The sequence below is a fragment of the Pelobates fuscus genome, chromosome 1 (assembly GCF_036172605.1).
Source record: "Pelobates fuscus isolate aPelFus1 chromosome 1, aPelFus1.pri, whole genome shotgun sequence".
NCBI lineage: Eukaryota > Metazoa > Chordata > Amphibia > Anura > Pelobatidae > Pelobates > Pelobates fuscus.
The window spans coordinates 161,700,410-161,716,780 of NC_086317.1; the positions used below are offsets into that span (position 1 = coordinate 161,700,410).

General features: G+C 40.3%; 1 protein-coding gene across 1 annotated transcript in view; it reads left to right on the forward strand.

Moving 5' to 3' along the window:
* LOC134608587 (cathepsin E-A-like) overlaps window positions 1–13,425 on the forward strand; it is a 67,984-nt gene extending 54,559 nt beyond the window's left edge. The window contains exons 7-9 of the mRNA XM_063451511.1: window positions 4,082–4,229; window positions 6,799–6,891; window positions 11,771–13,425. Coding sequence (XP_063307581.1) covers window positions 4,082–4,229; window positions 6,799–6,891; window positions 11,771–12,181 — 652 coding nt within the window. The 3' untranslated portion in view covers window positions 12,182–13,425. The remainder of the gene's footprint in view (window positions 1–4,081; window positions 4,230–6,798; window positions 6,892–11,770) is intronic.
* The last annotated feature ends 2,946 nt before the right edge of the window (window positions 13,426–16,371 follow it).

The following is a 16,371-nucleotide window of genomic DNA, read 5'->3' on the forward strand; positions in this document are numbered from 1 at the left end:
CTATGTTATCACATGTTCATTCTTTTTTCATTCTGTTTGTTTCCTTTGCTGCTATTTGTGAACAGTAAAGAAAGGGATATGCAATATGAGCCTCCGTGTCTTGTTATAAAATTAAGATTTTCTTATCCCCTGCTATGTTTTTTTTTTCCAATTTGACAATTTTTATTTTGTCATAAGTCAAAACTAGGGATACAGAAGAAAAAAAGGGGAGAAGGGATTCACAAGTATCACATTGCTAGCGTTTGTTAGTAACCGACTTGGTTCAATTGGTACAGTGTTTCAATATGTACAATATGGGTGGTACTATTTACATTGCTATGTTCGACAATATCCCCTGCTATGTTAATAGTTTGCTAGACCCTGCAAGAGTCTCCTGTATGTGATTAAAGTTCAATTCAGAGATTGAGATACAATTATTTAAGGTAAATTACATCTGTTTGAAAGTGAAACCAGTTTTTTTTTTTTTTTATTCTTTATTTTTCTTGTGCATTGGATTACTTAACAGAGTAGCCTTTGGCGCCACAACAGCGGTTACAGGCGTTTCGATGGTGTACATTGTAATGGCAGAAATATACAGCACATTTTTTTTTTTTGAATGAAACAGGCTAGGAACATTTTTACATTGTAAACGTATTAAGCATAAACATTTGAGTGTTCGATGTAATTGTAAATTATATACACGTGTAGTACAGTAGCTTAAGATTAGTGTTCATGTTGAGTGTCATCGTTTCAATTTCTCGATATTGGTTTGGGTACGTTTATCTACGCTTAAGAGAGGGACATGCATTTTATACAATGACGTCTGGTCTAAATCATCACAACATACACTCTGCCTTGTATATTCTAACGACAGGCCTAATCTCCAGCATCACAAGTTAGGTATATCTTTAAGGCTCATCATAAGTGTGAATCTGCGCTGGAGCCGAACATTTCTAATGCAGGTTATGCGTGAGTGAAGGTTAGTTAACGTTCTTTTTTAGGGTGCCCTTAATGCTAGCAATTTTTAGGTGGTTAAACAGAAAAAAACAGAAAATGATTAATAAAACTTATTAAACATGCTAAGGCCAGGCAATGATCCACAGGTATAACATCACCCAGACTGCTCAAAAGTTCAGGGATCTGCACACTGCACATTTCAGTATCCGATGCTTCGTGGGTGGTAGTGGACACATGGTCGGCCATTGCCTGTTCGCGTGACTCGGTGTTAGTGTCCTTCTAGGCTGAGGTTCTAGCGATGTCTCTCCCGGTGCATCTCTTGGGCTTGCTGCAAATGGTGTAGTCAGTAGGTTCGGGTCTGGTCTGAGCCCTCCTGAGTGGGTGAAGAGGTATGGGAGATTGTATATAAAAGTCTCGTGGTGTAGGCAAGCGGTGCCTGGTGGTGTGCGGGCGGTGAGAGTCATCGATTTTGCTGTGGTATCGGCTTGGGTAAGTGGTTTAGCAGGGTTACTGGACAGAGTGAGTGGAGCTTCCGTGGGCCCCCTATGCTGATGCTACCCTCCAGCCCCAGCCCGCTCGCCATGTAGTCGGATGGCAGGATTGTTTGGGTAGGGATATTGCTTAGCACTGTGGTCCCGCATGCAAACCGGCGAGGTTGCGTCGGCCATTGTGGATCCTGGCGCCGCCATTTTAGTGCCCTGGCTCATGGCGCATAGCTATGTAGGGCAGTGTTTCCCTCCGATGGGGACCGGGATAACCCCCCCGGTCCATGGGGGGGGAAGCGGGGCCTGCAAGGCATATCCCAGGGCTGTCGCAGGGTGGCCAGGTTCACAAGCAGGACGGCGGCCGGCCGTCCCGCTCTCCACCCCAATGGGCCGCAGGCCCCAAAGTCCCATTTCGCTCCCTGGGGCTCTGGAACTCCCGATCTCAGGGACTGCGGTGGCTCCTGCCAGGGTGTTCAAGACGGTCTCTGGTCACTCAAATTGTGTTAATGTTGAGGTTTTGTGCCATTTGGGACCAAAGTCATCCGGAGCCTCTCTGGCCTGCGACCGGTCAGCATGGCGGTCAGGCCCCGCCCCCCAAACCAGTTTTTTTTAATGCAGGCTCTGTCAATCATAGCCAGGGGAGGTGTGGCTAGGGCTGCATAAACAGAAACAAAGTGATTTAACTCCTAAATGACAGTGAATTGAGCAGTGAAATTGCAGGGGAATGATCTATACACTAAAACTGCTTTATTTAGCTAAAGTAATTTAGGTGACTATAGTGTTCCTTTAAAGGTATGATTAAAGGAACATACAAAATATAATAGCAGGTTTTTTTTTTTATTTTTTTTAATTGCAGGATAATTGGAATAGACTCCCCTGGGAGGAAAGCAGTAAAGAAAGAGAAAGTGGGAGGAGCTTCATTACTTTGTTACTGATACCTTTTATGTGATTGGTTGTTTTTACATTACACTGTTAACCATTTCTTTGCTGCTGGGAGGTTTGAGTAAAGAAAGTAAAGCAAATATGAAGCCTCCTGCACTCACCTCTATCTTTAATACACTTTCACTAATATACCGTATATACTCTAGTATAAACCGAGTTTTTCAGCACATTTTTTGTGCTGAAAAACCCCAACTCGGCTTATACTCTAGTCAATAGTCTGTATTATGGCAATTTACATTGCCATAATACAGACAGGGGCTGTGAGAGATGTTACTTACCTCTCCTGCAGCTCCTGTCAGCTCTCTCCTCCTCCGCGCCGTCCGTTCAGCACCTCGGTCAGCTCCCAGTGTAAATCTCGCGAGAGCAGCGGCTCTCGCGAGACTTACAGTGTGAGCTGACAGAAGAGCTGACCGGACGGCGTGGAGGAGGAGAGAGCTGACAGGAGCTGCAGGAGAGGTAAGTAACATCTCTCACAGCCCCCCTCCTCCCCCCCACTGAACTACCAATCCCACTGGACCACCAGGGAAGGAACCCCCCTCCATGGAACGCTAGCAAGCAGGGAGGGGGGACAAATTTTTTTTATAATAGTAATAAAAATAAATAAATTAATAATATAACAAAAAAAATTAAATAATAATAATACAATAATAATAAAAAGAGTAATAAAAAAATAATAATATAACAAAAAACATTAAAATAATAATAATACAATAATAATAAAAAGAGTAATAAAAAAAATAATATAACAAAAAAAATAATAATAATACAATAATAATAAAAAGAGTAATAATAAAAAATAATAATATAACAAAAAAAATTAAAATAATAATAATAAAAAATATATTAAAAAGCCCACCCCCCACCAAGGCTCTGCATCACACACTGCACTCACACACACACTGCACTCATATACACACTGCATTCACACACACACACTGCACTCATATACACATTGCATTCACACACACACACGCACTGCACTCATATACACACTGCATTCACACACACACACTGCACTCACACTGCATTCATATACACACTGCATTCACACACACACACTGCACTCACACTGCATTCATATACACACTGCATTCACACACACACACTGCACTCACACTGCATTCATATACACACTGCATTCATACACACACACTGCACTCATACATACACTGCACACACTGCACTCATATACACACTGCATTCACACACACACTGCACTCACACTGCATTCATATACACACTGCATTCATACACACACACTGCATTCACACACACACACTGCATTCACACACACACTGCACTCATACATACACTGCACACACTGCACTCATACACACACACTGCACTCACACTGCATTCATACACGCACTCATATACACACTGCATTCACACACTGCACTCATATACACACTGCATTCACACACACACACTGCATTCATATACACACACTGCACTCATACACACACACTGCACTCATACACACACTCTGCACTCATACACACACACTGCAAATAAAAATTCAATTAATATAATTTTTTTAGGATCTAATTTTATTTAGAAATTTACCAGTAGCTGCTGCATTTCCCACCCTAGTCTTATACTCGAGTCAATAAGTTTTCCCAGTTTTTGGGGGTAAAATTAGGGGCCTCGGCTTATATTCGGGTCGGCTTATACTCGAGTATATACGGTACATTAAAATACACTAATACTTCTTTCAGCATACAGGTGGCAAATGAGATTGCACTCTGCAGTGAAGGATGTCAGGCCATATTAGACACTGGTACCTCCATGCTTATTGGTCCTACTTCTGCAATTGCTCTGCTTTTGAATCTTACTGGACTCGGAGACATAGATTTTAATGGAGAGGTGAGAATGACACCATAACACTATATGTTCTGAATGTTGGGCCAGATTCTGGTTCTTTTGATTGTTGCCACCAGAAAAATACATATTTTTGTTTTCAAATACTTTAACAAATGGACCCTGGTATTCTTATTTATTCCATAATGATATAAAATAAATTATTCCATGTGTGCAGTGATACTGCCAAACATTTTTAACAGAATACATTGAAATGTTTATAATTATTTAGTTTACATATTTCTTGCATAGTTACTTTAACCTAAGTCAGTTTAGAAGTACCTTTATTGAAATGCTTGTTACAAAGGATAGATAGATTAGATAAATAGATAGATAGATAGGTATTTTAGCTTATATAAAAAAAAAAGTGTGTTTTAATATATTTTATCTTGGTAAATGTCAGATTATAAGATTTTCTTTATACCCCCAGATTTGCCTATGCCAATGCCAAAGACTCTAGAGAGGAATTGTGTTGCTTATAATAGAACTAGTTATCCTCAGATGCATTTACATACACTTATCTCAAATCACTCTCTTAGCTACTTTCTTTTAATGTAGGTCTAAGCAGCGAGAATGTGAACTTTTCTCTGCCCAATCTTTATTTTTCAATAACTTATGTTGCAACTCAATTCTAGGGTTTCATGACTTGCCTTCTTTTTTACATTAGTCCACAAGAGTTAGGTAGTAATAAAACTGCTCTGTCACTAATTATATGCCCGGGCTCACAGCCCTGGGATGCTTCCATATAGCTCTCTTCCAGCGCCAACCATTTTAGGCTCCAGGCCTACACCTTATCTTTTCCAATGTTGTGCCAGTCCTAGTGGGTCTTCCTTAATTGCGCCACCATCTTTGTGTTCCAAAGACGTGGTGGCCAGGATGTCCATATTCTGTCCTTTCTTGGGTGTGCATGTCAAATGATAAGGTCTCCAATGGACCTGTGTTAACTTTCACAATTATGTGAGCGATAACAGAGTGGCAGTGATGTGCCAGTCCCAGAAGTGGTGCTACATTGGGAGAAAGTGAGGACAGCCAATGACAAAGTTGCCAAAGGCCATGGAGCTTGACTAAAGGACCACCCTTTGTCCACTTTTATCAACCTGAACTGGTCCCAAAAGCAGACTCTTACTCTACACTTTTATCCCCCCCCCCCACCATCCTCCCTAATATTATGGGCTAGCATGTAATTCAGCAGGGGACATATATTCACTTCCCATGGTTCCTTCCCTTTGCATGGTGCAATAACGAGATTATTTTTGAACTTGACTATCCTTCGTACCCTTGTCTAATGATAATGTATTAAAGTATGCCTCAACTTGTGCCAACTTTCTATATAAAACGTTTACAAAATTCTAAGGTGTAAAAGGAATCTTGAAACACTAAATAAAGTGCCCTACTATAGATCTTGATACTATTAAAGTGCCTATGTGCATTTTATTCCATAAGTCTGAAAGTGAACAAAGGGAGATCCAGACAGGATCTGTTTTAAACAAATAGTAAAACATAATTCCTCAGTGCAAAATAATTAACCCCTTAAGGACCAAACTTCTGGAATAAAAGGGAATTATGACATGTCAGACATGTCATGTGTCCTTAAGGGGTTAAAAAGAGGAAGTGACACTGTATGGATCCAAGACCCGTAATAATAAAAAAAAATGGCAGACACAAGGAGAAAAATAATAATAAAAAAAACAGCTGTAAGTAAAAGCAATCATGAAAAGAAATGTTCAGAAAAAGAAATAAAATAGCTACAAAATACTAATAAAGGTACTTAAACTAATTTGATATGGATCAAATGGAGAGATTGTACTCATTATTAGCCTATGAAAAAGTAGCAAAGTAGCATTTTTCATTACGTCCTTTGAGAGATAAAGTGTTAAGTTTTTGTATACAAAATGTAGAAACATTGGAAAAGCAGCATTGGTCTGTCCTCCCTCTTTTGGGAATACGGACATGATCTATTGCAATACATTTAAACAATGTCAGTGGATGCTCTGGATGCTCTTTTCTCAAAAATGTCTGGCCACTGGATTATCAGATTTCCCATCCAGGCAAGATGGATGCTTGTTCTATGTCCCTTTATTCTTTCACAGAGAGCAATCTCAGTCTTGTCTACATAGTGAAGTCCAGACTGACTTGTCAATTTATAAATTACAAAGTCAGTATGGCAGCTGATCCTATGTCTGATCCTTTATGTCTTTCCAGTGAGTGGATGGTTAAAGTTCTTGGAAGGGATTAAGTGTCTGCATGTCACACATCCCAGAGATCGTACACATCCAAGCTTCTTTACATTCTTACCTGATGATAAATAGCAGTGCTCTGGATCAAAGATTTAAGAAAATGCCTGCTTTACAATGAATTGTTTTTGGCACAATGTGTTACAATTATCCCCCCAAAAATGCCATGCTAGTAGAATACTAGCTGAATGGATTTACAATTACTAGTCATCCTGTTTTAAACCTCTTTCTCTCACATTTTCTCTTTACCCTCTGTGAGCTATGAATGTAAATTTAATATTTCTGTTTGCTACAGTACTAATGCTAGGCTATCCTGTTTTTCATTTGTATTTCTTTTTTAGTATGAATTTGATTGCTACTACTTGTGTATGTTGGCCAGTGTGACTTTTACTATTAATGAAATCGGGTACACACTATCACCTGCGGAATATACAGTAAGTCTTGGTCACATCCTGCTCTATACATGTGTAGGCAGCCTTACCATAATGTTTTATTTTTTTACTATTTTGGATGGATAAAGGCAATCATCCATGCACATGCACCAGAACAAAATTAATTAGCTCATAAAAATTCAAATGATTTTGAATTGATTTTCATGAGCTGATTAATTATTTTCTGGTGCATGTGCATGGATTGCCTTAATCGCCTCATAATTACTCTATATATACTGCTTTATCCTTTAGTAGATTATCTTGTGGGCAATTCAGTACATAAGAAGAAAGCATTGCAAATAGTGAGGCATACTTGGTAATAGCTGGTCATCCAGTAATATTTGGTGAGCACAATTTAAAATTGAAATTAGTCAGTCGTTCGGCCAAATATTTACTTCTTTCAGGTGTGGAAAATGGCCTTAATTGCCTTTGCTATTTTGTTCCATATAACCAATGAATTATTCGTACAAATTATTATTGTTCACAAAAAGCATCAATATCTCTATCTCGGGCAAAATAAACAAACCAAAAAGTAATCATGCTTAATATTCAGTATGTACAGAATATGATGGTGTATTCCACAGACCACCCTATGAATAGAGGGTTACAATATCTGATTACAGGCTAACAATAAATAAAAAGCCACCCACAAATGCAGCCAGAATTAGTGCCCAACTCCAAAAGGCAGTATGTAAACAGATATAAAATAAATAAAAAGGGAACTAAGTGAGTATGACTAAAGATAGTGAATAATTCCCAGCAGAAGTCAGGTGCAATTACATATCAATAATTTCTCTAATATACAATGTGTCAAAAGATAAGATATATTCTAATCACATAGAGCAGACTTCCGCAAACTCCGGCCCTCCAGATGTTGCTGAACTACAAGTCCCATGATTCTTGGAATTAAATAGGCTGAGAATCATGGGAGTTGTAGTTCAGCAACATCTGGAGGGACGGAGTTTGGGAAAGCCTGACATAGAGGAACAGAAAAAAATCATAGTGTAACACTGTGAAAAAGAGTAAAAAAGCGCTACTAGCAAGTTTAAACTTAGAAATGAAAATTGTGCTTCAAAGAAACAAATAGCAAAATTTGCAATTTGTCCTCTCTGGCAAGGAATATCTACCACAATGGGAATGGGAACAACACGATAAGCAGTAGTTGTCACTTTAAGGATGAGATTTCTTCTAGTTTGTGAGCTCCTTTCTCCCAGGGTAAAGTGTTAAAGAGGACTTCCAGACCGCAAAATCACTGACACACGATTTTGTCCAAGTGACTTTCTCAAGGTCCAAAGTGCTTTAATATTAAACGTACACTGTAGGTACTGTTACTGTTTCATCTTATTTAACTGGTTACAGTGTGTAAAGTCCCCTGAGGCTGTCCTGTCATTCAGCATCAATAAATTTTTAATGTTTTTTTGTTAAATAAGAGTCCTCCGCAGATAGTGGTGTACACACAATCCATGGGGCCCCCGGTGTGAAACATACATACAGACACACACACATACACACAGACACATACATATACACAGACACACACACACACACACTGCGTGCAGAATTATTAGGCAAATGAGTATTTTGACCACATCATCCTCTTTATGCATGTTGTCTTACTCCAAGCTGTATAGGCTCGAAAGCCTACTACCAATTAAGCATATTAGGTGATGTGCATCTCTGTAATGAGAAGGGGTGTGGTCTAATGACATCAACACCCTATATCAGGTGTGCATAATTATTAGGCAACCTCCTTTCCTTTGGCAAAATGGGTCAAAAGAAGGACTTGACAGGCTCAGAAAAGTCAAAAATAGTGAGATATCTTGCAGAGGGATGCAGCACTCTTAAAATTGCAAAGCTTCTGAAGCGTGATCATCGAACAATCAAGCGTTTCATTCAAAATAGTCAACAGGGTCGCAAGAAGCGTGTGGAGAAACCAAGGCGCAAAATAACTGCCCATGAACTGAGAAAATTCAAGCATGCAGCTGCCAAGATGCCACTTGCCACCAGTTTGGCCATATTTCAGAGCTGCAACATCACTGGAGTGCCCAAAAGCACAAGGTGTGCAATACTCAGAGACATGGCCAAGGTAAGAAAGGCTGAAAGACGACCACCACTGAACAAGACACACAAGCTGAAACGTCAAGACTGGGCCAAGAAATATCTCAAGACTGATTTTTCTAAGGTTTTATGGACTGATGAAATGAGAGTGAGTCTTGATGGGCCAGATGGATGGATTGGTAAAAGGCAGAGAGCTCCAGTCCGACTCAGACGCCAGCAAGGTGGAGGTGGAGTACTGGTTTGGGCTGGTATCATCAAAGATGAGCTTGTGGGGCCTTTTCAGGTTGAGGATGGAGTCAAGCTCAACTCCCAGTCCTACTGCCAGTTTCTGGAAGACACCTTCTTCAAGCAGTGGTACAGGAAGAAGTCTGCATCCTTCAAAAACATGATTTTCATGCAGGACAATGCTCCATCACACGCGTCCAAGTACTCCACAGCGTGGCTGTCAAGAAAGGGTATAAAAGAAGAAAATCTAATGACATGGCCTCCTTGTTCACCTGATCTGAACCCCATTGAGAACCTGTGGTCCATCATCAAATGTGAGATTTACAAGGAGGGAAAACAGTACACCTCTCTGAACAGTGTCTGGGAGGCTGTGGTTGCTGCTGCACGCAATGTTGGTGGTGAACAGATCAAAACACTGACAGAATCCATGGATGGCAGGCTTTTGAGTGTCCTTGCAAAGAAAGGTGGCTATATTGGTCACTGATTTGTTTTTGTTATGTTTTTGAATGTCAGAAATGTATATTCGTGAATGTTGAGATGTTATATTGGTTTCACTGGTAAAAATAAATAATTGAAATGGGTATATATTTGTTTTTTGTTAAGTTGCCTAATAATTATGCACAGTAATAGTCACCTGCACACACAGATATCCCCCTAAAATAGCTATAACTAAAAACAAACTAAAAACTACTTCCAAAAATATTCAGCTTTGATATTAATGAGTTTTTTGGGTTCATTGAGAACATGGTTGTTGTTCAATAATAAAATTAATCCTCAAAAATACAACTTGCCTAATAATTCTGCACTCCCTGTATACACAGAGACACATACATACATACAGACAGATACATACACACATACACCCCCCTGCCAACACAGACACATATATACATACACACACATACATACAGACACACACATACACACAGACACATACAGACACACACATACATACACACACACATACAGAGACACACACATAAAATGTTTAAGTCACCCTCCTGTTTCCTACCTTTTGCAGGAGGGTCCTGGGGTCCAGTGAGGGCTCAGCCTGTTGGGAGTCAGAGTTCCCACTCTGACTCCCTCTCCTTCCTCCCGCGCGGCTTTCTGATAGCTGGGAGGAGTGACCGGGGCAGTCACTTCCTCCCAGCTTTGTCTGATGTCATCACAGGGGGCCCGGTCACGCTGACCGGGCCCCCTGGAAATCCATACCCATCGGGTGCCCCTTACAGCATGGGCCACCTGACGGTTTGCCGCGTGGGCCGGGGCCACAAAACATGATGGTGGGCACTCGGTCGCAGGGGTCCGCAGGGCAGCCGGGTCCCCTGTAGTGACGGGCCCGATTGCAGGTGCAACCCCTGTGACAGTGGTATGTATGCCACTGTCCGCAGCTTATCCTCACGGTGCACATGAGCATCAATGGGCAGCAGTGAATGACCACTTTCAGTCTACTGCTGGTATAAATTGAAATGGCTAGAATGAGGTGTGTAAGCTTTGCCTTATCCATACCTCCAGTAGGGCTGGGTTGTGGGTGACCAGGGACTCTTAGTCAGTGTTAAACTATTAAACAATGGTTTGAATTTAAGTGAGGGACAGTGCCAGGGCTGTAAAGGTACTATAATTAATTATATAAGAATAAATGGTTTGGGTGCCTACACTGTCCTGCTAAGTTCCCATTTGAACTCGCTCACTCATTAAATAACGACCCCTCCCCCTATTTGCAATATTATAATAACAGTTTATAATAACATTTCATGATATAGCCGCTAAAATTCATTAAACAAGTGGTTTCACCAGCATAATACAATATTCTATAGATAGATAGAAAAAAAGAAAACAAACATTTCTTTAGAATTAAAGAAGTACAATATCATTAAATAAATAACTAAAAAACATGTGTGTTTATAAAGATAATATATCCCAATATGTTTGGCTGCAATATGTGATTAAATGGACACTTGCATTATTTAGGTATTATAACCATTACCATAAAGTCTCCTGCCACTGTCTCTAAACTCAGTTATACAATTTTCAAGTAATATATAAACCACAAATAAAAGAATGGCTAATAATGTCAGAGATATAAAAAAAAAAATGGTACAGAAGCTTTATAATGATGATTTAGTGATTGGCTTAGAGTGTCAGCTGACCAATATAAGACAATCAGAGCCCAAGCCTTCCATTATGAAGAATTTCAAAAAGCAGAATGACAGGGGTGTGAAAAGGAACAACACTGGAATACAAACTTCGGTGTTAAACGGTTTGCGAATGGTTTAAGTCAGCACCAGGGACCTCCTGGCACCATAATAACTTAATTTCTATGAAGTTGTTTTGGTGCCAGAGCTGTTCCTTTAATCACACATACTAGTATTCTGCTCTAGGATTCAGGGTAAAAAAAAAAACATTATTCAGATTTTTAAAAAATTCTCTTTTTATTGTATTTGCATATAAAAAGACTATGACAGATCCTGTAATACTACTTATATGTAATGAGAGGTTATTGCTAATGGATCTGTCATCTAGGGTGTTTGGGGTTAATTCAATATTGCTCAGGTCCACAGATCTGTACAGTTAACATGTTCTTTACCTGCTCCCACAGGTGAATAATGGCAATGGATCCTGTAGCAGTGGTTTCCAGGGCCTGGATATTCCATCTTCAAATGGGCCTCTGTGGATTCTTGGCGATGTTTTTATTCGACAATATTATTCTGTATTTGATCGAGGTAATAACAGAGTGGGACTTGCTCCTGTGGCACCTACACTACCTACAATATCCCCTTCTATAGCCCCTTCTACAGCCCATTCTATAGCTTCTTCTACAGCCCATTCTATAGCTTCTTCTACAGCCCGCTCTACAGCCCATTCTATAGTTTCTTCTACAGCCCCTTCTACAGCCCTATTTACAGCCACTTCAATTGCCCCTTCCATAGCCCCTTATACAGTGCCTTCTACAGCCCCTTCCATAGCCCCTGCAACAAGCGGTGCAAGATCCAGTTATCGATTCTTCTAGCTCTTACACTAGGCAATAAAAATGTATTTCTTTTTTTAGAACTCTTAAACATTTTTTTTTTCTCAAAACCTGTACCTTTTTTCACTTGACCCATTGGTATAATCATTTTTTTTTTTTTTTTTACAGTCTGCTTTATTGTCAATTTCTTTTTAAAAAGGGTGTAAAATTAGAGATTTTTTTTCATTTCAATGTATCACTAGAAAAACCATTGCACAGGATAACAGAAACAAAGTACTGTAAATCAACAGAAGAAACAGTAAGCGGGCATCAAACACAGATTACTACTTAAGAATGAGTAGGATGTGTTAGTGGAAGCAGTTCTTCGTGATAAATTGAGTGAAAAAGCAGGCTGTATAATAAATTGGTCTCTAAGGACTATAGGGCAAGATAGGCATACTAATGAAATACTAATAGGAATAATACATTCTGAAATGATTAAATAAGATTGCAGGGGAGCTTAGTGGATATTGAGCATAGGTTTGTGAGCTGAGGCACTTATGGTTTTGGGCTATGCAGCATCGTGGGCATAATAAATTGGGAAAATAGAGGGGTGGAGCTTGCTCTTGACCTAAACAGTTGCATGCCCGCAGTGATCTGTCTAAACAGTACAACATGGCACAAATTAGAGCTATATCAAAAGCACTTTTGGCAATGTTGAAGCCTGAAAATACTTATTTATATATGGTTAGAAAGACCAAGAAACCAAACCAAAGCAGAGCAGACCACAGGCTGAGGTTGTTGGATGAGGGGGTATTCGAGAGCAAATGATAAGAGGTGGTGATCAGAGAGGGTAAATAGAGTCTTGCAGATATTAGACACTGTACACGCATAAGAGAAAATGAGGTCGAGGGTATTGCCAGCTACATGGTTGGGAGTATTAGTCCACTGCGAAAGCCCAAGGGAGGAAGTAATTGAAAGTAGTTTAGAAGCTGCGGAGGTCGGGGGTGGGTTAATGGGAATGTTGAAGTCCCCGAGAATAAGGGATGGTATGTTAGAGGAGGGAAAGTAGGGTAGCCAGGCAGCAAAGTGGTCAAGGAAGAGGAGAGGGGAACCAGGGAGGTGATAAATAATGGCAATGTTAGCAGAGAAGGGTTTTTAAAGGCGAATCGAATGGATTTCAAATGATGAGAAAGAGAGGGAAGGAGGGTGGGTAGAGGTTTGAAGGAGCAGTAAGGCGAGAGTGGAAACCCTACACCACACCTTTATTTATCTACCTATGTATATGTTTTATTGCATTATGCTATGTCTATCTTATGTCTGACTGTAGAATAAATAAAAAAATACAAGTTTTTTTAAGAGTATAAAGTAATATGTAACGGAAGGTATAATAAACACTGACTGGGAAAGCTTTTAATTTCTAACTAGTCTTGCTCTTGGCTCAATGAACATCAGATTGAGTGATAGAGTGAATACCTTAAGCAGGAATAAGTGCTTTAAAAGGGTAATAATAGACCATAAGTTGTGGAGCTTGAGCAAGTGTCTTTCTCCTGTCTTGCGCCATCCTCATGTCATAGTTGTGGCTTAATATTGAGTTTTATGGGGGTGGGGTGTTCAGTGATGCTCTATAAAAGCATCTGAAAATGGAAATAAACCAAGAGGGCTCTTGCTCATGCCGCTTCTACTCTTTCACTGGCTTCTTGTTGACATATACAACCAATGATAATTTTACTCTTGCTTTGTTAGTGAGTGTACAATGTTGCAGTTATGCAAGAGTGGTAAATATACTTTTCAAACATTGAGATGAAGGAATCCAGGACTGCAGAAGCATAGTGATGGGCCCGGTCCCTGCGACCATGGTATGTACGCCACTGTCCGCAGCTGGATAAAAGGGAGCAGACCAGTGATGCAAATTTCCTCACTCCTACCACCCCAATAGTGGTGGATCTGTCCAGAAAGGTGGTGGGCCAGCTCAAAGAAGAGGTAGATTAGACTTATGTGAATGTATTCCTGGCTGACTGACAAATTCACAGGCAAGGCCACTAAAGGTAGACCTTGCAGAAAGTGGTGTTTCAATGCTCTCTGCATGGTCCTAGAGTGCCCTCATCAAACAGATTTAAATGAAGATGCAGCGTGAGCAGACCATACAGATACTGTGGAACCCCTGATGAAGTCCCCAGCCGGACAAAATGCGCAGGGCAAGGGGAGACAGTTAATTTAATTATTCTACATTATTTTATTGTTTTTATTTTATTTATTTGTATTTACACTACCCACCTCACCTTGAGAACTGAACCATCTCAACATGGCTTCCAGAGATCCGGGTTTTATCCTTTTAGACTGGGGAAGGTGTTTAATTCTGATGAGCTTATCTTTTGATTTTATCCTGTGAGTGCAACCTGCAATACATTTTGATTGTATTTATATACAGTTGTACACTATGTATTTGTCTCCTTTCTTTCCCTCTATATTCCTATATTCAAAGATGGAGTAAAGGAAAGAAGGTTCCACAGTATTTTATCTGCTATATGCCTGCTATCAAATTCCAGTTTGTAAGCGCAATATATCTTTAAACCTTTTTTATGGTGTTTAACAATATTACACTATTTGTGGTTCTCTTTTTAGCATTTTTGTAGATTATGTTTTTAATATGGGTCCCGGTCCACGCGCCGCCGCCTATGGCCATATGTCAGGGTGGTAGTCCGGTGCCCGGAACCCAGACACAGTGTCCAGGCGGCGGCGCGTGGACCGGGACCCAATATGCCTGATGTTAAGTGGGAGTCTTCAGCGTGGAGGTGGATTAGCAGGGTCTGGTGCAGGGTAACTGCACGCCCCCTGGTGTTGAGCACCAGCGTTTGTGCAGCCACACACCAAGACCCTGAATCAGCTTCAGCGCATACCAGGAACTAGGAGCTTGGAAATTAAGCAGACCTCCCAGGAGCTGAATAGGGAGGCTCTGCAGCAAGATTGTACCCAGTACTAGAAACAAGGCTAGACTAGAGATAGGCACCAAACATGAAAACAAGACAGAACTAGTAGAACCCAGAACCAGAGAAGGATAGTAAGCTAAACCCAGAACATATACACAAGACATGAGGAAAACATGAACATAACATGGGCATGACTGGACAGGACTGTACATGGACCGGGTATACAAACTAAAACAAGACAAGATAACATAGGCAAAACAAGAGGAGAAATAACCAAGTACTACATATGAAAATCATGGGGATTTAGTCACACTATATGATCATACATTGCATAAGCCTGCCAACAACACCAATGTACCCCATATCTGGCAGGTCCTACACTGCCTAATGTATACTAAAACAACCACAGATTCAGAACACATATATAGCACTTACCTGCAAGAAAGGGCAGAAGCTTTGAGCAGCTGCCTGCAGGACTCTGAAACAGAAAGGAATGATGGAAAACAAACATTTAAAGGAAACCCGGAGACTGGGAAATCCAGGGACGAACTACAGGAATGAACCCAGAAATCCCAGCATAAAGAAAACCAGACATAGACTACAAAACCAAAAAACCAAGGAAAACTAAGCAAGAATAGCAAAAAGAGTACTGGATACCAGAAGCCAAGTCCAGACATCAGAACAGAGCAGAGCAGATCATGACAGTCCAGGTAAGTAAAATCTCCAATAATTAACATGTTATTAGGCAGCTTTCCCAATTTGCTCTAACAGCTGTTCTTCCTCATTAATATTTACATTAGGTGGTTTATAACATATCCCAACCAATAATTGATTTCCCTTCTTTAGCCCCAAGCAGATATCTACCCATAAAGCTTCCACGTTTTCCTCGTCACACTACACATGCCTAAGATTTGACTTAACTAGTGGTTGACATACAAACATATCCCACCACCCTTCTTGTTTTGCCTATCCTTCCTAAATAACATATACCCATTTTAAGTTAACTGCCCAGTCATGTGTCTCATCCCACCATGTTTCTGTTATGCCTATAATGTCATGTTGTTTAGTGTATGCTATTGCCTCTAGTTCGCCCATTTTGTAATTTGGGCTCCATGCATTAGTAAGCATACATTTAATATTATCTTGAGTCACTTTATGCAAATTTGTATTACTGTTGAATACCTCCCCAGTTCTAGTCTTGCCCCTGCCCCATCTCTACCCAGCTTATGCTGAGCTAAAGCCCATCTCCTTTCTGCCCTATCTCCATTTTGTAGATTTCTATGTCCCTCCCCCTACCACTAGTTTAAAATCTCCTCCAACCTT